This window comes from Cydia splendana, chromosome 16 (genome assembly GCF_910591565.1).
Source record: "Cydia splendana chromosome 16, ilCydSple1.2, whole genome shotgun sequence".
NCBI lineage: Eukaryota > Metazoa > Arthropoda > Insecta > Lepidoptera > Tortricidae > Cydia > Cydia splendana.
Window position 1 is genome coordinate 19,016,238 of NC_085975.1, and position 27,038 is coordinate 19,043,275.

Genomic DNA, 27,038 nt, shown 5'->3' on the forward strand with positions numbered 1-27,038 from the left:
TATTTAAGTTCGATACAAAAGTCCGAACGGGACAATTATGCATCCATTCGGCCCAGGTCGACAAGCAAAGCCCGTAATTTCGTACCCAGTAACCCCAGGTGATCATTAACCACCTGAACCACTTATCCCGACCTGACCCTGACTTGTATATCCTTGTAATAAAGGCGATTTTAGCTCAGCGAGGGAATAAACTAAAGTGGTAAGTTAGTTGTGGACCCGGCTCTGCCTGCGGCATGCTTTTTGTTGGGATAATTATTTTTTAATGGTTTCTTGGTAGCAAAGTTAGAAATTAACGACGTTACGGATTGTCACGATTTTTGGAAAATGTTTTGTAAAATGGCCGACATGAGAAAGACATGAATTATTTATGACATGCAATTAAGCTTCGGCACTTACAATAAATTATGTCAAGTGTTTTATATAGGTAATTACAGTTATTATTTCGCCATTTCTGCATTTCATATTTTTTTATTTTTCCGACTATTCGACACGTTGATGGTTGGATATTCATTAATTGACATTTATTTTATAATTTGTGTAGTCACGAAAATGTGTTTTTTGATTGTTTTTTTTTTAATCTAAAATGTACATATTAGACAAAGATTTTCCTATTAACAGTGGCCAACTTTTCCTCCTTTACCCTAAAAATACAGATTTCTCAAAGAATCCACCAAAAAACAGCACATTAAAATCAAATCACCAACAAAAATGCCCCGAAACCATGCGGCAATTTCCTTCGCCCTTCGGTAGCTAGCCCGTAAAAAACAAAAAAACACAGCCGTTCTTTTCCTTCCCACGTCTCCCGTAACGTGGGAAAAGGACGTAAGATTTCGCCGTATTTGCATGCGTGTGAGCATGTTCATATAATAAGGTGTTGTATAAATGCGTTAACGGTGAACTGGTAGCCATTTTATTGTAGCATCTGCTAGAAGTATGATGGTCTTATGAATAAAATATTTCTATTAGAGCGTGCCCGGTGTACAAACAGGACGCGTTCAAATGATTGAAGTGACGTTTGTTGTAATGAGCTAATACATATTTATTGCTGGGAGGTCTGTAATAATCTAATACCTTTAAACGCGCAATTCTTGTATATACATATATATTTATTTATATAATATATGTAAGGGATCTCGGGAACGGCTCTAACAATTTCAATGAAATTTGTTATATGGGGGTTTTCGGGGGCGAAAAATCGATCTAGCTAGGTCTTATCTCTGGGAAAACGCGCATTTTTGAGTTATGATATGGATTCCGAGCAAAGCTCGGTCTCCCAAATATTGTTATTAAATAGCGAAATGGAAAGGTGCATTGGGATAACATCGAAAGCAGGATAATTGTGGAAATGGTAAATATCTACTGAACTAGAAGCTCTTTCTACATATGCAATATAAGCAAGACGCGTTTGATTTTATAGATATTAGCCATTTTCAAAATTCGAAGACCCCGCTTTCGAAGTTACCCCGTTAAATATATGTAAATATTGACATATTTTCAATACTTTTAGTTTATGTCAACTCAATAGGTGACAGCTGTCCCTGTACCCAAGTCATGTCAAAAATATAGGCTCAATGACATTTAAAATATAAACTTTACGAGATCATTTCCAACTTATAATGCATTTCTAAAAATATTCACAAAACTGCACGCAAGAATTCCAGTAATATTTTACGACGACGCCCATCATTAAAATGGTCATTAAAACAGTTTAATTAAAGCCATAAAAGCTTCCATAAACACTATCGAATGCTTTTAGCTCTTAAGATTAATACTATATAAATAAAATAAATAAATAAAAATAAATATTATAGGACATTTTTACACAAATCGACTAAGCCAGTAAGCTCAAGAAGGCTTGTGTTGTGGGTACTCAGACAATGATATATATAATACATATATAAGTACATACTTAAATACATAGAAAACAACCATGACTCAGGAACAAATATCTGTATCATCATACAAATAAATGCCCTTTCCAGGACATATAAACTAAGAATATCCTTTTGCTCTCTTATATAATTATATATTTTAAAGTCAGGTTTAGGGCCTGTTTCACAATGTCCAAGTAAAGTCCCGAATAAGCTACTTGCCACTTATCTGGCGAATAAAGTCATCGTTGGCGTTTCACAATCTTCAAATAAGCTTAACTGGTAAATAAAGTGCTAGGTAAATTATAGGTTAGATCACCTGTCAGATAAGGAAGTTATTTGGCGATTTACGTTATTTGACAGATCAATTTAAAAAAAATTGTCATACTGCAAGTTAATAGTGGACGTGGACGGTACCATCGCCCACACTGTTAACTGTACATCGGTGGACCTTATGCCTTTGGTAATAAGGTCCACCGATGTACAGTTAGGAGTGTTGTTGTTTGTACTCAGAAACGAACACATTGAAATGGCATTAGACATAAGGCGATCTTAACATTGGATTTGGATTCAGTGTAATAACCGCTTAAGGGTGTTTGTACATTGTCCGATCCGATATTGGCCAACAATTTCGGGCAGTGGGCAAAAAATATTTCAGCAAAAATTATGCTTTCAAATTTATACACAGACAAAAAAAAGACTATCGGTCCGGCAGCTGACGGGGGGTCAGACATGTCTGAAATTATCTATATCGAATGTCGGATATGGCCCATATGGGAAAGAGAGAGTCCCTGTGGCATGAAGTCCGCCTTTTTTGGCCGAACATATCTTTTTGGAATGCACATTTCTAAAATGAATAAATAGCGAAACAAAATATATATGTTATACCTACATTTTACTTCTAGGTACCGTAAAACACTATAACATTGCCCTTTCTGCACCGCGTCACAGTTCAGTACAGTCACCTGCAATAATATGTTACTCCTCGAAGGCTGCATAAATATGTGACACGCTCTTATGGCTCTACAAATAAGATCGTGTCAGATATTTCTGCGGCCTTTGTAGTGTAACATATTATTGCAGGTGTACAGTCACCACTTCCAAGCAAAATAACTTAAAAGTAGTTACAGATACACTTTCTTCACTTTCTTCAGATCGGAATATAATATCGGATCGGAATATGTTAAGGGCCCTTTTCTCACAATTGCCTCTGGCACGCGCTAGATAACGATCGATAATGTTGCCAGCGCTTTCATGTTTGCGCTGCTAATTACCGCGGCTAGATCAAGGCAATTATCCAGGCCAGGGCTATGAGGGCCTATCGCGAAAAACGAAAATCGAAATTTCGCTGTCGGCCTCTCTGTCGCTCTTACATATTCGAGCGATAGAGTGGCAGATGAAGAGATATCGATTTTCGTTTTTCTCGGTAGCCTCTGTCCTCCTAAATACATCACTAATCACTATAACTAACCGCGACCGGCCCCAATTTCACCACGGCTACAATTGTCAGCGACATATGTCGAGCGACAATTGTCAAGCGACAGGTGACATATTACAATTTTATAAAATATTTTCTATAGAAATACTTACAAACATGACAGGCATTTTGCTACAATTGTATGTATTACAATTATGTTGTGAAACAAGAATTATTTTTTCTAGTCGACATATTTGTAGAATTGTCGGTGAATCTTGACAGGAAATGAGTTATATGTCGGAATTTCGTGACAATTGTAGTGTTTCTTGTGACAATTGTCATAAACTTAGCAAGAGAAATATCTGTTTTTTTCCGATATAATAAAGTTTTTTTTAATAATACAATGATGGTGGCAAACAGGAATACGGCCCGCCCGATGGTAAGCGGTAACCGTAGCCCATGGATGCCTGTGACGTCAGCAACAGTGATGTTTTACAATTGTCGCACCTGTCACCGTGGTGAAATTGGGGCCTGGACAAAATAAAGAACAAACAAAATCCGCAAAACTTTATTCAGGAGATTCCGTGGGCGATCGTATCCTGTTACAAAAGCAAATATTCTACAGAATCACATATTATTTCAGAATTCAATATTTTTAATGACTGTCAAACGAAGTGTCATTCCTATTTCGGTCGCACTTTTGACATTTGACGGGCAATCTTGTACATTATATGTAGATCTAGCTTGGCTTTATCATAGATAGAAGCAGGAGATAGTAATCTACAATGTAGGCCCTTTGATGTTACCCCTAATTACAGCTGCGTTACAATTATCGACTCCTGCGCATTGTGAAGATTTATAGCGATTGCGAGCGTGCGCTGATTGTAGGCTGAGAATTGATTTGTGTAAGATTGTAGAATTTATATGAAACATGAGATTAATTTATTAGATATTGAACCATTAAACAAATAAATATAAATATTGTATAAAAACGTATAAACTAAAAGTATCTAACTATTCTAAATTAATAAAAATAAAACATCCTTAAACCTAAACTACAATAAAAAATCACCCCTCGGCAAGGTCCCGTAGACGCTGGCAGCATTACCACGCTGAATTGCAATGCTTATGCGCTGTGCGAGGAAGCTGCCAGCCCTACGGTCCCCAGTCACAGATTGTAGATACCTAATGTAGATACCTAACAAAATAGGAAAATACGTATACGGTACGAGGTATATAAAATCCTATATGTACGTACACAAAACAAATATGTTAGCAAACCTTGAAATCACGAAAAAAATAAGCTAGTCCTATAAAACTAATGATTTATTTTTCACATTTGCAGGGTTGGTTTTTCAGTATCACCTACATACCTAATTGGAAATAATTTATAATAAACAGAACTTTAAAAAATGTAACCTTGATTGATTCCTGTTTGTAGAATTACGTCCAATTCAGCTCTTTAAGTATGGTCAAACACAGCGACATCATTATGTATTAGATCTATGAGCTAGGGCTGCCTTTCCACCGAGGCGGAGATGAGCGGAGATGAATACCTTTGGTTGTAATGTAAGTGATGTGGATTACAATCAATGATATGTTTGATTCTCGCACGTTTCCTCTCATTTCCGCCTCAGTGGAAAGACAGCCCAAGTATAGATCCTAGGTTCTTCGGCCAATCTAACTCTCATCTAAGATTAGCCGTATGTATTTACCACTGATAAGCCTTCCGTAACCTATCATCCGACCGTTACTTCGTTACCGGCAGATAGCACAATTAACCAGTAAATCACGAACCAGATGAACGCAGCCACATAAAACAATAGATCTTAAGGAATCGTATTATGTACACCTTTACTACCTTTTAGTCTACAAGATAGTACGACCAACATCAAAAGAATAAGATCGTAGAAAAGCATGTTTTGTTGACTGTTATGGCTTTGTTGAAATGGGAGTAGTAGGAGCAAATAAACCGTAATAAGGCAGCGAGAGATTGCGCCGTAATGACAGGCCTGAGGACTGAGGGGTGGCAGGTTCGAACTGGTGCAGCACAATAGACTTAATATTAAAGTTTGCTAGTGGGTTTGCCTGTGGCGTAGTTGCGGAAAATTAAGATGTTGGGAGCATCAACGACATTTTCGAGATTCTGATTTGACTCTTAGATTCGACGCCAAATTCCGACGGCTATACACAAAACTGGATTCTTGAAATTTTTAAATACATAGTTTTTGACACTAACGGCTAAACTATCCCTTATTCTAAAAGACAGAACTAAGATTTTAATACACGTGCATTTTAAATCTTAGAATACATATTATTTAAAATATGTAGTAAGCACTAGGTACTTAATAAAAATAAGTAGTAAAAAGATTACACTAACTGTAATAATAGGTAAAGAAGACAGAAAATTACTTAGATACTAAATGCCAACATTTATGATGGTAGAAAGTATTCTGACTCAAAGTTTTTCAATGTTTTAATGTAATTATTCCAAATTGAAATCCAAATAACAATAAGAGTTCCAAAAAGGCCTACGTAGTGGTATCTTTTTGTATGAAATATAAATATTATCTAATACCTAGCTTAGGGCTTCTGTGGTAGCCCTAACACCATCTGGCTGCAATCCTGCTGCTTTGTTATTTTCTACCGTCGACGCAATTTTGCGCTGATTTGTTCTAGAAAGCGGTATTTTAATCATACTATAAATTTCTTTAGAATTGGCAGCCACAACAAATAAGTTAAAGTAAAAAAAAAACTCTGACAAAACAAATAACAAATTATAGGGGCTTTTATGTCTGAAATAAATGATTGATTGAAAATAATATAAGTTAACTTTACACCGACTTAAATGGAACAAAGTGAGAGAGTGACATTATAAATTACATATTTTCATACTAGTTAGATATAAATAATGACATTTCCACACTTTGCTATTGCAAATGGCATGCAGAGTTAGCTTGGTCCGGCTCTAGAGAATCTTTTTGCAATCTCATCAAAAATACGTGTTGTTTCAATCCAAAGATATTATATTTCAAAGTTATACTAATTTCAGCAGACAATAAAACGCCAAAATGTCGGCAACAGCAACAAGACACGTGAAAGCTTCCAATTCTGCGAACATTCTCATGTGCAAACAATGGTGGAAGGTCTGCTGGATGTACGGAGACCAGGAGAAGTACTACAGACAACTCTACGGCAGGAGAAAAATGAACAACATGAATAGAAACTTCATCAATTTCGACTTAACCGATGTCAAAAGACCAGGAGCGCAAATCACCGAACTTACTGATGATTTTTTTGAAGACACTACACAAGAACCGGCACCAGATGAAGTTGATAATGCTACTGATAATAGTAAAGTAGAATATAGCTTTGGAGTAGAATCCGAACCAATTTACGGAGTAAAAACGTGGCAGAAAGACCAAAGACGACAACCTATACAGCATAATTACGAAGTAGATTTAGATAGCATTATAAGTACAAATCTGAATTCTAGTAGTATCAAAAGTATGTTAGAGAACGGTCTACCTCAAACGCAAATCTTAGATTCAAACGAACAGATTATAAAGAACGGTAATGTAGTTGGGAAGAGTTCTAAAGTTGTTTCGAAGACAAAAAGGGGGGCGATTGTAACGGAAAGTACTGAGGTGTCTACAGATGGGAAAACGACGGCGAATTTGAAGTTTGAGAGGTCGACGGTGAAGTGTGGACCGAATAAGGTGAAGGAGGTGTTGCAGCCGCTGAAGGAGGATGCAGTGTTGGCGGAGTGTGAGAGGAGGAAGTGCGTGGGGGACCGGCTGACCACGAGGACCACGACGCTGGTGACGGTGTCGCAGACCAGCGTGACCAGCTGCAATGAGTGAGTAGCCTTACTATGCACTTTTTTCATCCCTTTTTTTACCCACCCACTGCTAAGCGAAAATATATTTACAATTACATCTTTGCTCAAGTAATATTTGTAGGTTACCAAAGTTCCAGGCAAAATTAAAGTAGTTAGATCTGATTAAAGGGTAACCAAATAAAATCATGTAATTAATATTGTAACAATTACATTATAATTTAAAATAAAAGCTTATAAGTTCACTCGAATCTCTAAAGTCTAAGCGGAAAATAAGATTATAGAAAGAAAGTTTGCTCAAGCCGCCATTGAATTGTCTCTCACATCATACATCACAATAATTCAAAACACTACGTTCCAACAAACGACGTGCTATGTCAACAAAGAAACTTTGAGCACTGCAGAAAGCCCAACAGTTTTACAACCTTTTACATCTTCTGTAATACCGCATGTCCATTGTATTGCATTTACTGGAGGAACGGTGCCGACCGCAAAACTTTATTCCTTATTATCTTCTCTCTCCATTTCAATGTTTACAAATTTCAACTCTTCACTCTCAAAAATAAGGTTGTCTTTGGATTGTGTGATAAGGTTGTATACGATGGTGGAGAAGTAAGGAGTGGATATGGATATGAGTTTACGAGGAATTTCACAAGGCTTGTGGTCGGCGAAAGGCAAGTTAAAGCATCAAAATACAAAGTGTAGGCTTCGAAAACTGGCTGTTTGAGAATTAGTGAGCGGGTGCGAAATTTTACGTTGCACTTGTTTTTGATAAGATAACTTTGTTTTGGATTTTATCTGTAGTTAACATATACATATGTACATATTGTACATATTTCATATAACATATTTTGAGGCTTTTATATTTAATGACTTCACGTAGCAATGAAACCGTAGGTACACAAGTTATACAAAATACTGTCTCAACAATGTTTTAATATAATACCACGATAAAAAATATTGTTATTGTTATTATTGTTAAAGTGTTCGATTCAATATTTGTCAATTTAAATTTACATTCTTCCAGATTTTAACATCTGTTTTACTTTGCTATGCAAGAGCATTATTATTTATATTTGCAAGCGTAACTATACCTACTGGCACTTAAGTTAAGTCAATCAATTTTAACGATAAAAAATAGTAAGGCTGCTAATTATGTCCAAGCATACGATAAGAATGTCAGCGTGTAACGTTTCGCTTATCATATCCTTTCCACGGTTTTATTTTTTGCATTTTAACTATCAAGTTGAATTAATTATTTAATTGGAGAATAATCAATCGGATTAATTGATTTTGATTAATTACGAAATAATTTGTTTATCCAGTCGACATTATTTATACCTAATACAAATTTGGCAAATCAGGTAAGCTTACCAAAACAAGCCACCACACATTACTTACAACATTTTCATCTCCAAATATTTTACTTTATCAAACAACATTACCATTATGGAAATACAAAATTATAATCTACATATTAATGGTGATATAATGCTTAATATGTAGCGAAACTAATGATTTCACGAACTTAATTTATTTGGCTAAATGCCACAAGTCACAATATACATGGCGCCAGTCGAAATCTTTTTTGTTATTAGTCAATTAAATTCATAAAAATGTTTAGACATTTTTTCTATTTATTTTGGCACAAACAGGCTTTACAAAGTGGAAAGCGTTATATTTAATGTCGACAAAACAATTTTTTTAAATAAATATTTTGTTAAAATTATTAAATATTAGCCGGCGTATTATGGATAGCTTTATCCATCTTAATCCACGTGATAAAATAACTGTCACTTTTTAACGCCGTGGGATAGAAAGTGACGGACGCCGTTTTATCACGCTGTCACGTAGACAAGAACGACCATCATATCCGTACCGTACAGGTAGTTTAGCCATTGCCTACTCAATTTTTTTTTCAACATAATGCTAAACATAAAGCTTCTCAAAAAACAAATTCAAAAAATGAAAATCGTTTAAAAATACAGATAAGTCAGCAGGAAGCTTGCACCGCTCGGCGTACAAACGGTAGCCGATACCAGATACCATCTTGTCGTTCGGACGCCATGTTCTTTTTACTTTTTTTTTTCTTTTATAAGCCAAGGCTGCGTGTTCGCGGCCAGTGTTAAATTGCGCGGACTTATCCCATATTCGATTACATCTCTTTCGATGTTTCAAAGCTCGATTATCTTAATCGATGGTTTTTTGACGTGGTTTTGTTTAATCGATTCGATTTGCCGCTTGTCTCTTTACTCTAGTTAATTGCTGGTTGTAAATCTAGCTGCTGTATTTTATGACTATAAATTAAAATGAAGAATGCTATAATAAAACACCTTGACTGAAAAAATATTTTATCGCCCTTTAACTTCGTTAAATATGACTTTTTGAATGTATATTATTAAATTTCAAATTCGAAATAAAAAATGTCGCTAATTTAGTACTGTACTTAATCTTGAATCTCTGAATCTCATTACATTTATTGTAATTAATTTAACTACATAGTTGACATTTTTCAACATGTTTATTACTAAAAGCAAACGGGTCTCTATCTATAAGTTGTCACTACATAAATTATTTTATTAATTGGAAAGATTCCAATAGGGAAAGTGGTTTTTCTTATGTTTATTACTTCCCATCAGCTTTTATTACAGTATATTTTTTAACTATGAAGTACTGCTCAAAGGAAATAGTATATAGTCCCTATTAGTGTCTTATAAAGAAAATGTATGGCGTATTACTTTATAGTTAAAAGAGACAGACTATAATGAAGCGGTATCTACAAGTTGGAGATATAAAGCGAATCTTACAAATAAAATAAAATACAAAACGTTTATTACACCACTCGAACGGATTATGATCTCGATCCTCATAAAGGATGTCATCGCCATTTTTCCCATCCTTTTGCGCTTCCATCCAAATTCAAATGATCTGAGTGCAGCTGTTAAAAGTTCCCCAGACAATGACCTGTAGGCCGATTCTGTAAAAAAATTGATATGATGTTCATCTTATTTTGATACCACCTTGACCTTGTGCACCAGTTAGCGTTGATTGATCCTGAGGAAATGGGAAAAGTATAGGTACAGAATTAACGCTCATATTTTATAATTGTGATCATTCAAAGATTGCTTCATATGGATTTCGAATATGTCGATAGAGGATTTGTGAGCTGTACGCCCAATACGAATTTCGCCCAAATCATATTTCGTCCATTTGTCTACTACGCAATTCGTCCATTACATAGTAGTCGATATATTTAACTAAGCACTAGCATAAGTGCATTTTTGCTCCCCTCAAACCGGGGTTTGCTCGTAAGGCGTAGCTTGTATTTATTGGTGTGCGTGATGCCTGATGACACGACTCAATTTTGAAATAAAATGAGATGAAAACTATATCAAATTGTTAATACAGAATCGGCCTACTGTCCTTTATAAAGGCATTAAAGGTCAGTTGAATCGATTACGCGCGACTGAGTTCCGATTATTCGCTGACACAGTTAATTGATTAATTGTAAACCTTATTGTGATGGAATACGGACTATTATTGTTTAATCGAGTTGTTAGTGCATGCTAAACGGGAGCATCGGCGCGGTGGACTGAGTATTGTACTTTTTATAGGTCGATGCTGTTTACATGATAATGTTGTTTCGTTTATGTATTTACAACAGTAAGACAAGTACCTAGTTAAAAAATAATAGTACTCATTGGTACCATTTTAATTTTTAAGTTTGCTCTATAAATATAATATTTGGACTATTTTTTTGTTCTTCTTCTTCCTCGCGTTATCCCGCCATTGTGCCACGGCTCATGGCAGCAAGCTTCCGCTTGAATTGATTTTTTTGTTATAAATGTATTTTAAAGCCCAATCAATTGGTGGATTTGTTTGTGTTTCATAAAATTGTTTCACTAAATTAATTTCATTCTCATAATTTCGCGCGTACTTGTACCTACAAATACAATTTAAATTCGAGTTTGATATTCTTATAGAAAATAACAAAATTACAAATTCAAAAACACAAAAATTGCAGGATAGCAATCGATCAAGGATATGTATCGATCTATTTGGCCACCTTGGCCTTCAATATATATCTGATGAGCCTATATAGCATATTCCATATTTCTGTAAAATTACCATGTATTTAATTCATAATTCATATATTTATTGCATCCATGATTGTAGTGTTACTAACTCACTTGTCCAAAACTAGATTTTCGACCTGTCTTCCTATATAATCTACCTATCTCTACTTATTCTACTCATATTATACTAACCTCTATTATTATTCCTCTATAACACTCAATTTGCCTTGTTAGTTTGGAAAGCCTCCAACACAGTTTCCAATAATAAGGGTCCGAGGAGCCCCGCCCTTTGGCCGGTGTAATCAACTACAGGGAAGGGGATGTGGCCGCAGTTGATACTTCCTGACGTTTGTGGTTGCGCACACGCACTTGTACGCGCAGTCAAGTATGTTATTTAGATACGCACATCATTGTGTACTGTTAAAGGTCTCTGCCCACTACACCGTATCATACCATGACCGTAGTAGGAACGTGTCAGGTCATATTCTTTGTATTAAAAAGTATGAGACTATGCCCACTAGCCCGTTCCGACACCGACCATACCCGTCGCGTGCCATGCACGGACCGTCAAAAATTGTCGGCGAGGATATTTTGCCGATGCCGAAACGCTCCGTGCACGGCAGGCAACGTTGCCAGAACGGTGCGTGAAGGCGGCGAAACGGTGAGCATACGGATTATAACCGCTTATGGTGACCGTTCTATGCCCGTTTTAAACTCGGTGCCATATTTCTTGCTCGCTCTTGCCAGTCTGTTACTATTCGCTTGCTCTTTCTGACGAGTCTTGCTCTTGCGAATAAAAGGCGGGTCCGAAGGGGATGAAACGCGGATTCTACGGGGATTATAGTCGGATGCTATGGGGATGATGTGCGGTTCCTACGGGCACTAAACCCGTTATGTACGGACATGAAACAATGTGGACACGGTGTAGTGGGCATAGTAGTCCGTATTGCGTTAAATTCCGTGCCTGATACGTTCACAGCACGGTCATGGTATGATACGGTGTGGTGGGCAGAGACCTTTACGGTGAGGTTTGCTGAGAGCAAAACAACTCATTATTCATTAAATTTATCTATTCGCCGGCCTTCCTAGCCGCCGCCATACAATCGATGTTACGCCCTCATTTTAAAACGATATTCTGAAATAACATAAAATTTGACATGAATATTTTAGTAACTGCTTTATTGATAAAAACAAAGAAAGAAATAAACAAACATAATAAAAGTTTTTAACTTGTACTTGTACAAGTACGCGGGAACTTAAGAGACTGAAATTAATTTAGTGCAACAATTTTATGACACAAACGAATCCACCAATTGATTGGGCTTTAAAAATACATTTACCTATTTAAAAAAAATATAGTCAATAAATTATTACGTTTGAGTAACTTATATTTGCAAGAAAGAAATTCGAGCGAGTAGAAGTTTAATATACACAACTTCTAAAACATCTGCTCGCTCTGTTAACAATTAATGGATAGGTTAGCGAATAAAAAGTAGTACCTATTCAAACTAAAAAAATATGCCATGCTGTTCTTTACCCCAAATTGATAAAGATAAAGATAAAAAAAAGATAAAAAAATAGTTTATTCAAGTAGGCATATTACAATGCGCTTATGAACGTCAAATAAACCTTTACCGGCTCCAACCGTACACCTCTGCCCCGAGAAGATTTAAATCCCCCCTCAATTGGAGGAGGGTATCCCAATATGGGACCGGCAACAAACAAATTGTTCTTTACCCTCTATGATGCTTGATGAGTTTAAAACCAGCCTTGGTGTGCCCATCATTTTCCTGAAGAAAATAATTAGACCTAGTTTGATTGTAATATTAATGGAAATAAATGATGTTAGTTTATATTTATTATGCTTGCTTGATGTAAATAACTAATTATGTACCTTATGCTTTCATAAAACAGTACAATATATCGAAATATCATAAGATTTATTTTCAATAAAGTTTAAAAGTCAATATAAAAATAAACATTAAGAGTAATAAAAATGTCTAAATTGTGGAGTTTTAAAACTCGCTCCTTGCCAGCGCAGCGGGCGGCTAGCCGACTGCGGCCGATTATGATGAGTAATGAGTTACATTTCAACTTCCGACCCTTCGTTCAAAAACTTATCTCGTTTATCACCGCGGATATGTAAATTAGACGAAAAAGTGCATCAATTATAGAAAACTTGTTTTAATTTTATTACAAAAAAAAATATTTCAGAGGAAACATATTGGAAATGGTAATTTAAATAAATGTTTACGAATGTTTTCTTTCTGATGTTTTACTTATTTTTGCACAAGCTATGCTTTGGTTGACTTGAAACATAAATATTACGTAAACTTACGTGTCTTAGCTAAATACTTAAATCTTTAAATAAAGACATCAACGGGCTCTCCCAATATTGTTTTATAAAAAAAACTTTATTTTCACAATCCCAAAATATTTATAATAAAAGATTATCAAACTATGTATGTATATTATAACCGAAAAACATGATTTTAGAATCGTTCATAATTGGATTGACAAACATTTTAAAGTATTATTCAACATTTATTCACATTTACTTTAAGTATCTACATATATATCTATAGATATTATAATCTAAAATGATTCTACAAATTCTGTAGTTAAATTATAAATATAAGTGAAAGTGTCCTAAGAAATTCCTACACCTCGATCTCTATTTGATAACACTAATCAAAATAGAGCCAGGAGAGGAAAATGTACGCTTTTCTAAAGAAAGTGCGTGTTAGGATTATCATAATTAAGTCCTATCAGAGTTTACAACTTATGCCAACTATGTAGCTTCGATTCATATTCAACCTCTATACATCTGATATTGATTTGATAATATATATTTAGATTAGGTACTCGCAACGCATCTCGCTAGCACTTATACCTACCTACAGTGAACAATCCGAAATATTTTAACCAATACCTGATGACTTATAATTTATAACGAGTAACAAATGCAATGCAAGAACCCGGAAATCCCACTAAAATGCAAAAGTAAATTGTTCAACTCTTGCATCCTCCCTAGCATGACATATGGTTGCCAAACGTGGGCCTTAACACAAAAAAATAGGAAATCCCTAGAAGTATGTCAACACAACATAGAGAGAAGTATTCTCAACATCAAAAAGAAAGACAAAATAAGACTAAGCACCATAAGAAAAAACACAAAATTAAGAGATGTATCCTATGTAACAGATAGCCTAAAATGGAAATGGACTGGACACATGCTCAGAGAGCCAGGACAAAAATGGTCAAAAATTGTTACAACCTGGTACCCCAAAGACGGGAAAAGGAAAAGAGGCAGACCTTACCGCAGATGGGAAGACGACATTAGAGCTATCGCTGGACCAACATGGACATGGACAAGAGGAGCAACTAACAGAGAGGAATGGAAGGTCTTAGGGGAGGCCTATGCCGGGAGGCAAGTCGACCGATGTCAACTCTAACAAAAATGACAACCAACCTTATTCTAAATCAAATTATAATAATAATAGTGTAATATGTTTGACTAGTATGACAAATTTGACAAATATTCAATAACATGACAAAACTGTACCATTTAAAAAAAAATTAAGGTCGAAATAAAAGGCTATTTTATTTTATTTAACAAATGCAATATTAACATAGGCCTAACTAACTTCGAAATTTTAATGTTGTGATTTACTTGAACAACGTACTTACTTGATTTTCTTTCAGTAACAATATTATAACCAGCGCGATCTCGAACGATGTTATAATATTTGACGGATACACAATCTTGGGAAATATTTGTTTAATTTGGAATTTGTCATAAACATAGATATTTTGCCTAATATACATTAGGCTAAACACTTTATTTACTTCAATATATCACGGGAATACATGGTTAAAGTTAATTATTCTGGATATTCTGGCTCAGCCTATATATTAATGCGCGTCGCGTGTAACATTAAGTCAAGTTGTATTCTTCAAAGCTGGATTGCATCTAGGTCCTAGATTATGGCCATTAGGCCTCAAACGCCGCGGGGAAAGCTAATTGTGTGCTGAATGGCCCCTAAATCACGGCTATCGCTGCGTTTAATTGACGTTTTCTGCCTCTAATAAGCTCTTATAGCTTATTCTGACGCGAAAATTCAATACCAATGTAATGACGCTGACCCCTTACGTTTCTAATGTATAGGTTTTTATTATTATTAACATGTACAGGATTTTGAACTTATTTTTCAACGCACATGCTCGTAATATTATGGAACTTATTGAACTGCTTTTAGACTCATAATCCTAGATGTAGATACCTTTTAAACCCGTGTTTTTTTTTATTATAATACTAGAACTGGTACGGTACAGTTATAATTATCAAACTAGTGCAGTAATGTAAGTTTTTTTTTGTAAATGTAGGTTTTTCACTGTTTAAAAAAATATTTGATGAATATATACTTAAGTTTTGTTTTTTTCTTCGAAAGTGTATTGAAAAACGTCGTATGAAACACGTGTGCTTTGGTCATTACACACATCGGCTTTCTTATTATACAGGGTGTCCCTAGCCATTGGATAAAGCCGAAATGTACATACGCATTAGGGTATTTAGAACCAGTATACAAAGTATCATAACATTCATAACAATCGGTGTAGCGGTTACGAAGAAATTAACAAATTACGACTTTTTTACTTTGGAGCAACCTGTATGTGTTAGTGGCTCCTGAGGTAATAAATAATATGAAACCTTCTTCGACCGTTTTGATTATCTTTTTTATTTATGACATTAATAAGAATCTGACTTTTCACAAATGTCATCATTGCCGCACATTTTCAAACAAATTGTCAAAAGCACTGCCTTATTAATACAGTATGTTTCTTTTTGTTGTCGTTTATTGGAAATAACTTTTGTTTGATAATTTATCTTTTTATCTTTTGTTCTAATTAAAAAAATATTACCGTTAGAGCATTTCTGAGAAGTAACCCTACGTGGGATTTCAGGGTTTGTCCAATGGCTAAGGTCACCCTGTATAATCCCTCAGTAAAGGTAACTTATAAACCTGTATACAATAAAACGGGGTGAAAAGACACGATTTTCAACTTCAAGGACGATTTTCACCAATAAATCAAATGATAAAAGCAAAAATTTTGATATCATTTTTTGAGTCTTGGTTAGTTCTTCAATTTTGCATTTGTAAAATCAATATTTACCCCTTTACCAATTCAGAGAAAATCAAAGAAAACTAACTATTTTCGCCATATCCTTAAAACGGGGTCGATAGACACAAGAAAGGGGTGAATAGAAAAATTCCGTTTTAGTAGTCATAGGCATCGAATTTGGTCATTATTATGTTGATACTTTATTGGCAAATAGTTAATATATCTGTTAAACAGTTATTTGATACAAAATAGTTTTTTCGTGTCTTTTAACCACCAAGGCGTGTTTTTTCACCCCTTTGTGGTATCTAATCACCCCCTATGGCGTAACTAATCACCCCATATGCGTGTCCACTGACCCCTTTATCATGTAAAATTGCTTGTTGATAGTTTTTTGTAAGAAAATGCTTCATTATACAGAAAATTGGTGATATTATTTATTATTTAGGTACTACAGATACTATATTACCAGGTTAGCTAATTTTTACTTTGTTAATGTCACTACATTTACCGCTAGACCAAAGTTCACACACGCTTCATTTCTTACCTCGGCGAAGCTTTACTTTAGAGTAAAAAAAATCTAACTTTTAGGCAGTTTGATTAAGTTCTTTTGGTATCAAAGTAGAGAATAAATAGTCTACTATATACGTATTCCAAAAACTCTGAGTTTAGAGTTGTACGTACTTGAATATAACAACTTAAAAGAAAAAGTTCAAAATTTCTCTATTCACCCCGCGATTTCTGTTGACCCCGTTTTACGGTAATAATTAACTCTACCTTTTTTAATTAATATAAAAATTAGGCTCTTTAGGGTGAGCAAATTCACGCAAACATTTTTAATACAATTTCCACTCGTTAAATGTGATTTGAGAAATGCGTCTCATACAATGTTTCATATCTACTTTGAAGCAATGTATTAAGACCGTATATTCTTTTGAAATTGGACATAGTTTTACTTGGGTTAAAGTTGTATTTTATTGCGTTATTAACCATTGAAATGAGCATAGTTTTGCGATCAAAAGTACGTTTTATTACATCATTAGCTTGTTGAATAGTCGTTTGTATGCAATATAATGTGCGCTATTTTAGCAAGGTAGAATAAAATACACTTTTAGTTTTCTACCTTTCTTACTCTGATTTTTATTGAATACTACCGACCCGCCCCGGCTTCGCACGGGTTCCAATCCAAATTATACACTTAACTAGCAATGCACGCACGAGAACTTTCCAAAGTTGCGAAACTTTCCACTTGAGAATTTCTCGGTAACTTCTGAGAATGTTCTCGAGAACGAGAATTTATTTATTGACGGTAGTTTATACCATGAATATTCACGATAGTTTAGGTGTAGTATCCTTACCCCCAGAAAATTCCGACTTTTGGTCTACCGCTTCCGGTCAGAAAAATGCATGACGGCCCGTCCAAACGGTCAGACCTAGGTGCTCTGGGGGGGTGCTCGACCAAATGTCATAGAGGGACCCTGGCAGTTTTTTACACGGCCATGTTTTTTTCAATATGGCCGACTTTTTTTTGTTAATTTTTTCAAGTTTGTCCTAGCGCGCTGAAATTTTGGTCACGAAATCTTGGGGTCCCCTAGATACTTATGAAAAAATTTTTTTGGAAAAATGCTACAATTGCGGGAAAACTGGCCACTTCTATTTTGTATGGCAACTTTTAAACGGTGCGTGATAGGTGGGGGGTGCTCGACCAAATGTCATAGAGGGCCCCGAGACAAAACAAACTGCATTAAAAAAAAAAATAATGGCCGACTTTTTTTTTTAATTTATGTAGTTGGTCCGAGCGCGCTGAGATTTGGCATGGCGGGAGATAGAGGCCTCTAGATTCCTATGAAAAAAATTTTTTTGGAAAAAATCCAAGATGGCGGAACAATAAATTTCCATGTTGCAGAATGTTCTGAGAACGTTTCCGCTTTTTGGGAATGTTCTGCAATTTTTACATTGCTACACTTAACCTTCCTCAAGAATCACTATCGATTATCATAGGTGAAAACCGCATGAAAAAATTTAAAATCCGTTCAGTAGTTTTTGAGTTTATCGCGAACAAACATACAAACAGCCAGAGGCGGCGGGGGACTTTGTTTTATAAGGTGTAGTGATTCGTTTTGGCAGGTGTTCTAAAAGTAAGCGTAGACGCGTAAGGGTCTCCCCACAGCTTATACTGTCGGCTTTGCCGATTCCGCGTCGATAGGTGTGGGGAGACCCTAAACGGGTATGGGGTATTCTGCCCTACTTATCGCATTGTGCAGTACTTGCACGAAAAACATGGTTTAAATAAAGAACATATTCAAAGAGATTTGCTACTAAACTTAAGTACAATCTCGGTCAATTGATGTACGAAATGACATTGATATGTCACAGATTTCAATTGTTTGGTTGAGTTAAATGTAATGCCCGTGTTACAACAACGCTATATGCTACATTTAATTACTTTTTAAACAAAAAAAAAAACAAAAAAGAAAAAAAAAATGTTTTTTTTTGAAAATTAACTATGCCATTTAGTTCTTATAAACGTACTAAACTATACCCCGAAGTTAACGGAATTCAATAAAAACACGGTGTATATGAACAGTATGACAATTTATTAAATAGGTTTTTAAATTATCAGCACGAAGAAATCATAAGTCCACTAAATACCTGATAGCAGACGTCATTTCTGAGGTTCGACAGAATATGGCAATGTAGTAGAAAGCATTATTTACATATAAAACAAGATAACCATAAATCTGGGCTTATGCTAATTCATGCTAGTTTATAGATTGCCGGAATTAAGACGTCGCTTAAATATCTGACTTTAACGACCAGTTTATACGCTAGCTAAATATACACATATGATATTAAGATTTTCGATAAAGCACAGCAAATGTGATTGATCAATTTGTAGTATAAGAGAAAAATCCGATAACTACCATTATATTTAGATGCCAAATTAATCTGTTAGGGCTGATTTAGACGGCGCGCGAACTCGCATGCGATTTTAGGGGACCCACTGATTAACAGTCCGCCGGACGGTATCGGCCTGTCAGCTGTTCGGAACTGTCAAATTTGTGTTCTAACTTACAGGCCGATACCGTCCGGCGGACTGTTAATCAGTGGGCCCCTTAGTTACATTGCGGACTGTGGATTACGTCCAATTCAACCGACCAATCAAAACCCGCAATGGTACAGTCGCCATCAGATATATCGGAGCGGCCAAGGTGCTCACAAATATCGGAACACGCCTCTATTGTCAGGGCGTTAGAGCGCGTGTTCAGATATTGTGAACACCTTGGCCGCTCCGATATATCTGATGGCGACTGTATGAAACTCGCATCGTCTAAATCGGGCTTTAGTCCTTAAACGCCTTGTTTACTATTTTTTATTTTCATTAACAAATTAATGGTAATTGTAAATTTCATTCCATAGCGTGATGCGTTCGCGTTTCCGTTATGTCTATTTTTGTATGGGATTTTGAACAGCGCGCCAAGCGAGACGTTTTGGAAACTCAAAATCCCATACTAAATGACACTTAATGCAAACGCATATATCACGTCACGCTATCGAATGAAATTTACACTACAGGTACTGTTTCATTGAAATATACCAATTAAATAGTGATTAATATAAATATCTCTGTTAAAAACCATCAAATCATTCGGTCCAGTACCTCAAAGCGACCAGATCGGAACCAGGAAGCGACCTTGCCGGTCGAGCGACGTACTGTTAAAATCATCCGTGATAGAACCTTTTTAATAATACTGCATTCAAATATCAACCTTACTATCTAGGGCAGTAGAAGCAGATTTGTATTTAATGTTTTGGAAAATATGTTTGTGTGAAATAATATAAACTGTACCGTGTACTGTGTACCGTGACCGTCACGGTACGGTACTGGGAAATTATTTAGGGTTTTTTATGGGTATTATAGGTACTTCTGTTACAGAAGGGCTAGTAGTCGTAGAAGTGGGTAGAAAGTAATAGTAGAAAATAGGTTCGTCCGTGTCTATGTCTATAGTCTGTTTTTTTAACTATGAAGCACTGGCCGTAGAAAAAAGTATAGAACGCTCATTTCTTACCTGCATATAAAATGTATGGTGTAGTAATTCTTGGCGTAATACTTAAAATATACTTTATAGGCTTTTCGTCCTCATCTTTTACTATTTTTAGCTTATTTTATTTGTTTCCTGATCCTCCTAGGCCCTTCATTTCAAAGCAACCCCGATTATTCATACTGATTTTTGAGGTCAGTTATTTACCTAAGTATAAAAAGTTCTTAAGTTATATTAGCAAACAGCCAAGCGTGTTGCCAGACCGAGAGATACATTTTACCATACTGATAGATTGCTCTGACCTCGAAATCGCAATCGTAACGGGTCTACAATCATCAGGTTTACAAACAGAACTGGCCGTTTAGACCAGTTTATGATTCATTACTTGTGTATCTAAAATGTTATCATTTAAAAAGGTAAGTCTTAAATAGTTTAGGTATGCTTGCCACTTAAGATCTTTTGAACGACAACAATATCACGTCTAGTCGAAATATAGACAGTTATCTATTTAAATAAAGAAAGATTTATGATGATATGTTGCGGAAATGTACAAAAAGAAAGTGGTTAAAAGTTTCGTTTAATTTTATTTGGACTGTAAGTTTTTATCGACTTCATTGTGAGACAAAAATAAATAGTAGTAGATAAGTTATTTGCATTACCTATCCATCAATGTCAGATTTGTTAAAAGGCATTTATATTTTTTACGAGACTCATTAACTCCACTTGTAGCTAACAAACAAATTTCAAACCTAACTGTATGAACAATTGCCACTTACGGTGCACTATCATATGGTCGAAGTGAATTAATATTTGGCTAGTGAATCTCTGTGGCCTGATCAGAATGATTGAACATTTTTTTTTATTTTTGTCACGCCGTATCTTTGTCTGCTTCTAACATCGTGCGTGTTTTGTTTAACTAACAGCTAGCTAAAGCTCGGTTAGCGTGCTTAGCTAATTAGGCGTAATGAGCCCCGTGTACCATAGAATGGACAGTACACGGTACCAATTACCGGAGCTTCTTACTATTAGGACAATGGTCAAGAATGGGTTAAGAATTTAGTTAATTTGCGATTGCGCCACGGTTGTAGGTGGATCAGTTATAGCTTTCGGTTCTAAATGGATATTTAATAATACAAATACAGGTTAACAGCTTCCATATAACTAAGTTGAATTTAATAACAAAACTTCCGTCTAAAAAGACACACTAATACGCTACTTAATTTGTCTGAATTAGTGACATAATTAAAAAAAACGCTATGACGCCCTAGGGAGTTATTGCTTTTTTTCACAACACAACTCCCGAGGGAACAATATAGGACTTTGTCCTTCTGTACACCTGCATGAAATAAGATATTTTTCGAGCAAGTGTGATGGAAAATAGGTATATTAAAACAAGTCACTCTTTAAGTCGAACATAGCACGACGTTTCGCTCCAAAACGAGCAGCTTCAATGGGAGCACGCGTTGTCAGTCGTCGAGCAATCTTCGACTTAACTTGATTAGGAGATACCAAATTTTATCTAAAACTCGTTTTAGTTTGAGGCCCGGGGAAGGACATAGAATAGTTTTTATCGGAATCAGAATCAGAATGGCATTCATCGCATTTCAATATCAATATCATATTTCATATAGTTATTATATCAATCGTCATCATCCCCCGCAAAGTCGCCGGCAGAATTTTTGAGTTAATGTTTTTATAAATTATCGCAATGGATAAGACAACCGTGAAATAATGCAATAAAGCAAAATAATTCGACAAAAAATATCAAATGTAAGTGTGAGAATGATGCATGACATACCTACATGATAAAATGCAACCATATTAGGCTTGCTGATATGTGACGTTTTCATCCACTTTGTCGCTTGTCCATAAGGTTTATTTCAAATTGAAGCTGTATGGAAATAGCACCTTATTGACCACCGACAATAAGTATCCTTTTGATTGAGAATGACACATACATGTTCTAGACTTTTCTTCTAAACCGATTAGCGTTTAAATGAGCATTCCTACACCATATATGCTTATAAAGCTTTTAACATTAAATCCATTAGGAATATCGTCGTTCTAATGGAACTAATGCACGCTAAACGTTACAAAAACAATAACGACTGCTTATAAATCATCTTATCAAGAGGGGGCGTATAACCGGAGATAGAACGAAATAAAAGATATGGCGTGTCGTGCGAAACTTGCTACGGAAGATATGGCCCCACATTGACTTAAGGGGCTCCCCCACCCCTATGACCTTCGATCTGAATCCCTTAGTTTTCTAATGTTTTTTGTAGCTTATTAATTTATTATATTTAACAGCAACGGCTTTAAGCAATATAGTATCCCATAATTAGGGATTGCAATCCGGTCCGGCGGATCCGGTAATCCGGCCGGATCCGGTCTCGGATCCGGTAAAGCTACGTATAGGTTTGTTCAACGCGGGTTCGTTGGGCACAAACCATGATAACTTCTTAGCAACCTGCACTCGATTGGATATGGATGTTTTAGCAATTAATGAAACTTGGCTGAAAGGGGGGGATGAGGGTCGGGCCCCTGTGCTCCCGGGGTGTAGGCTGCGCCACACTCCGCGACCACAGGGCCCACGCTCACGTGGTGGGGGGGTCGGCTTCTACATAAAGCGTAATGTCACAGCTCGTAACTTGCCACATCCCGTAGACCCCAAACACAAGACGATAGAACAAATGTGGATACACATGACAGTACAAGGGAAAAAAATAGTAATTGGCACAGCGTATCGCCCACCTTGGCAGGACGTTGACCTTTTTCTAGACGCAATATCTGACACCATTAGCTCATTGACTAGTTATGAACATTTAATTCTGTTGGGTGACTTTAATATTAATTTGTTAACTGCATATGACATTAAAACAACAAAGTTTAACCATTTCTTATCCAGTTTTAATTTAGCACAAATTGTGACAGGGCCAACACACTTTACAAATACAAGCCAAACACTTATTGATGTGGTTTGCACCGATTTAATTGCCAAAAAAATTAATATTGAGCATGTAGGGTCACTCCTTGGGCACTGTATTGTTATGTGCGAGTTCGCGATTAAGCGGGACAAACCAAAGCCCTATACTATATTGCACAGGCCTATTAATAACATCAATCCTATTCTTTTTGACAATGATTTGCGTAGTGTGTTGTGGGATCAGATGTCTGCGCTGCCGAACGTTAATGACGAGGTGGAAGCACTGAGCAGGCATATAGTCAATATATTTGACATGCATGCACCCATGAAAACATCCATAATAAAGGGACCCTCACATCCTTGGATCACAGACACAGTGAAACTGATGATGCGTATACGTGATCAAGCTGCCGCAGATTATCATAAGACAGGGACTGAGAGTAAAAGACTTTATTATAAGGACCTAAAGTCAACAGTAAATAAGGCCATATACAATGAAAAATTAGCTTTCTTCAACCACAACATAAATAATAAAATTAAGGAGCCGAAATCTCTTTGGAAAAATCTGAAATCTACCATTCTGCCTGAAAATAATTTAGAATTGCCATCCACTTTCAGCGACCCTGATATAATAAATAAACATTTTTTAAACATACCAATTGCATCACATATTACAATTTCTCAGTTGACTTACTTTGAGTTCAACAGCTACAACACAAAGTCGAAATTTCATATTGAACCAGTTAGCTCCAATAAGTTGCTAAAAATTATATCCAAACTCAAATCAAATGCAGAAGGGCATGACCTAATTAATTTAAAAATGCTGCTTATGACATTTCCTTATACTATAGGCTTACTGACTGATGTGATAAACACCTCTATTTTAACATCCACTTTTCCTGACACTTGGAAGGTGGCCATCGTGCGCCCACTTCCTAAAACCTCTAACCCCTCTGAATTAAAGGACCTTAGGCCTATCAGCATTCTACCATGTATGTCTAAGATACTGGAAAAGATTGTGTGTGAACAACTAAATGACTACATTGAGAGTAACGGTATCTTACCAGATGTACAATCGGGTTTCAGGAAGGGGCGCAGTACTGTGACAGCCTTGCTAGATGTCACAGATAACATACTTTGGTCACAAGATAAGGGCATGTGCACACTACTTGTACTGCTTGATTTTTCTAGGGCATTTGACTGCATTCATATAGACCTGCTGCTGTCTAAGCTAAGTTATTATGGGTTTGATAACAGTGCGCTGCATTGGTTTCATAGTTATCTCAGTGAGCGGCAGCAGTATGTTAAACTGAGCTTAAGTGATGGATCAGCTAAAGTCTCAGGTAAAATGGCCCTTTCCAGAGGTGTACCGCAGGGATCGATACTCGGCCCAATACTGTTCATTTTATATACAGCAGACATCGGAACTCATATTACACACTGCAAATATCATATTTATGCAGATGACATACAGATATACATTTCCTGTAAACCATCTGAAATTGACAGTGCTATACAAAAACTTAATATAGATCTTGCAAACATAGCATCTTGGGCACTAGACAATAGTCTTATGCTCAACCCATCTAAGACAAAATATCTGATGTTCGGCACCAAAAATCAGTTGAGCAACATAGGACCTGCTAGAGATGTAATGTTATCGGGTGAACCCATTGAAAGAGTGTATGAGGCTAGAAATTTAGGCTTAATTATGGATAGTGAACTCAGATTTGAAAAGCATGTTGCGGAAACTGTGAGAAACTGTTTCTTCAGGCTTAAACTTTTATATAACATACGACCGTTCATTAATGAAACCTTGCGCACTCAGTTGATTGAAACACTTGTTCTGTCAAAATTAAACTATATGGATTTGGTCTATGGTCCACGTCTTCTGGCAAAAACAAAGCGACTTATTCAGCGGGTACAAAATGCTTGTGCTCGTTTTTGCTTCAACATTCCACCAAGAGCCCACGTGACTCCTTTTCTAAATAAGCACAGTATTCTCAAAATGCTACACCGTCGCAAGCTTCATCTGGCTTTTCTTTTATTTGGCGTAGTAAAACACAAATCCCCATCGTATCTCTTCGAGAAGTTATCATGGATGTCCACCCGTAGGTCACTTGGGGCGCGTAATTGCAGTGTACAGTTGGTGACACCTCAACATGCTTCGGCAGCTTTTCGTGGGAGCTTTAGGTACATGGCAAGCCGCTGCTGGAACAACATTCCTCCACCCCTCAGGAACCTACAAAGCATAATAAGTTTCAAAGCCAAGCTTAAACTATGTACACTACAACACCAGCGGCAACAGGAGATTTTAAGACATGATTCTAGCTTCTTTTAGTGTAATTTCTTACTCCTATAATTATGTGGTTGTTACTTGTTTTTACTTTTACTTTTTTTTTCTTTTTTTATACTTGTGGGCAAATCAATAATATTGTAATATAGGTTACCTGTCTTTTCTGTCCTATAGTCACGTATCACTCAATGCGTCTGAAAACTGTTGTTCTTTGTCATTTCTTCTTGCATCACCATTGTGCGTTATATTTATATTTATATTTAAGTAATTCATCTTCTTCGTGTAAAAAACTCGTAAAAACGAAAAGTCAAGCTTTATGTTATTTCATTGTCAGTCGTTTTTTAGTATTTGTATCACCTAGGTAGTATTCTTTTTTTTATGTTGTAAGATTGTATTTTTTTCTTTTTTAATCCATCATGTAATCACGTTTACTTTCTTTTGTTATGCACTGATACTAGTGTTTTAGAAGATAATAATAAAATTAATGGACTTGTTATTTATCAGCACGTGTTGTTCGACATGGCCTTATGTCATCTTGACATCTCACCGGCAGATGGCGCTGATGGCCTGCCGCGAACCACGTTCGGCGTGTTGCCTCTCTGTCGCACTTGTAAATTCGTACGTAAGTGTGACAGGGAGGCAACACGTCGAGCGTGGTTCGCGGTAGGCCCTCTGATTGCCCGTCCGCCCGTCCACTCTCCGCCGCAAAGTCGCGTTCATTTTTATGATGGGGCCGTGTCGTACAGCTGCGTTCGTGACCCACAAATGGTCTCACCGGAAGATCAGCGCTGACTTTTGGGTTAGCATTTATGCTGAGGCGGGCCCATTTCGTGGTAAACTATTTATTTATTTTTATGTTCAACTTTCTTTGTTATTTCTTTACTTGTGTATGTTATAGTTTATCACGAATAAATGAGATGATTTATGATTTATGATTTATGATTTATAAAGTGAATCAAAGCGCTAAAATATAAAATAACAGCTTAAAACACTGCTAATTTAAACGTTCTCGCCAATATTCGAATTTTCTCGTTCACAAACAGCAACACAACAACTTGTTTGTTAGTTGACGCCAGTCTTCTAGCCGACGTAATATATGTCGTCGTAGCGTTGAGATTTCCGTGCACCGTAAGTACTGGATTGGTTTATATTAAATTTATTGTGTTGTTACATTATAATTTAATGTACATGTTCTTTCGTTTTATTTTGTACAAACCATTATAACCCAGTTATAATAAGTGTTACCTGCATTTAAAATATAATGAATAAATATTTATAAAACTTGATTCAGCACTTCAGCAGTTAAGTTAAATGTTTTGTCGAATTAAAAGTAATTAGAGGAATATATGTTGACATTTGACGACCGGTCTGACCTAGTGGGTAGTGACCCTGCCTGTGAAGCCGCGATCCAGGGTTCGAATCCCGGTAAGGACATTTATTTGTGTGATGA

At 36.1% G+C, this 27,038-nt stretch overlaps 1 protein-coding gene and 1 long non-coding RNA gene across 2 annotated transcripts in view; one reads left to right on the forward strand and one right to left on the reverse strand.

Annotated features, from left to right (window-relative positions):
* Positions 1 to 27,038, forward strand: part of LOC134798139 (uncharacterized) — a 117,137-nt gene that overhangs the window by 25,445 nt on the left and 64,654 nt on the right. Inside the window, exon 2 of the mRNA XM_063770476.1 lies at positions 6,341 to 7,147. Within this exon, the coding sequence (XP_063626546.1) occupies positions 6,360 to 7,147 (788 nt within the window). The 5' untranslated portion in view covers positions 6,341 to 6,359. The remainder of the gene's footprint in view (positions 1 to 6,340; positions 7,148 to 27,038) is intronic.
* Positions 23,728 to 25,935, reverse strand: LOC134798465 (uncharacterized). Its single transcript, XR_010145184.1, has 2 exons — positions 25,743 to 25,935; positions 23,728 to 25,534 (listed from the first exon to the last, which is right to left on the reverse strand). It is a non-coding gene; the product is annotated as an uncharacterized LOC134798465 (long non-coding RNA).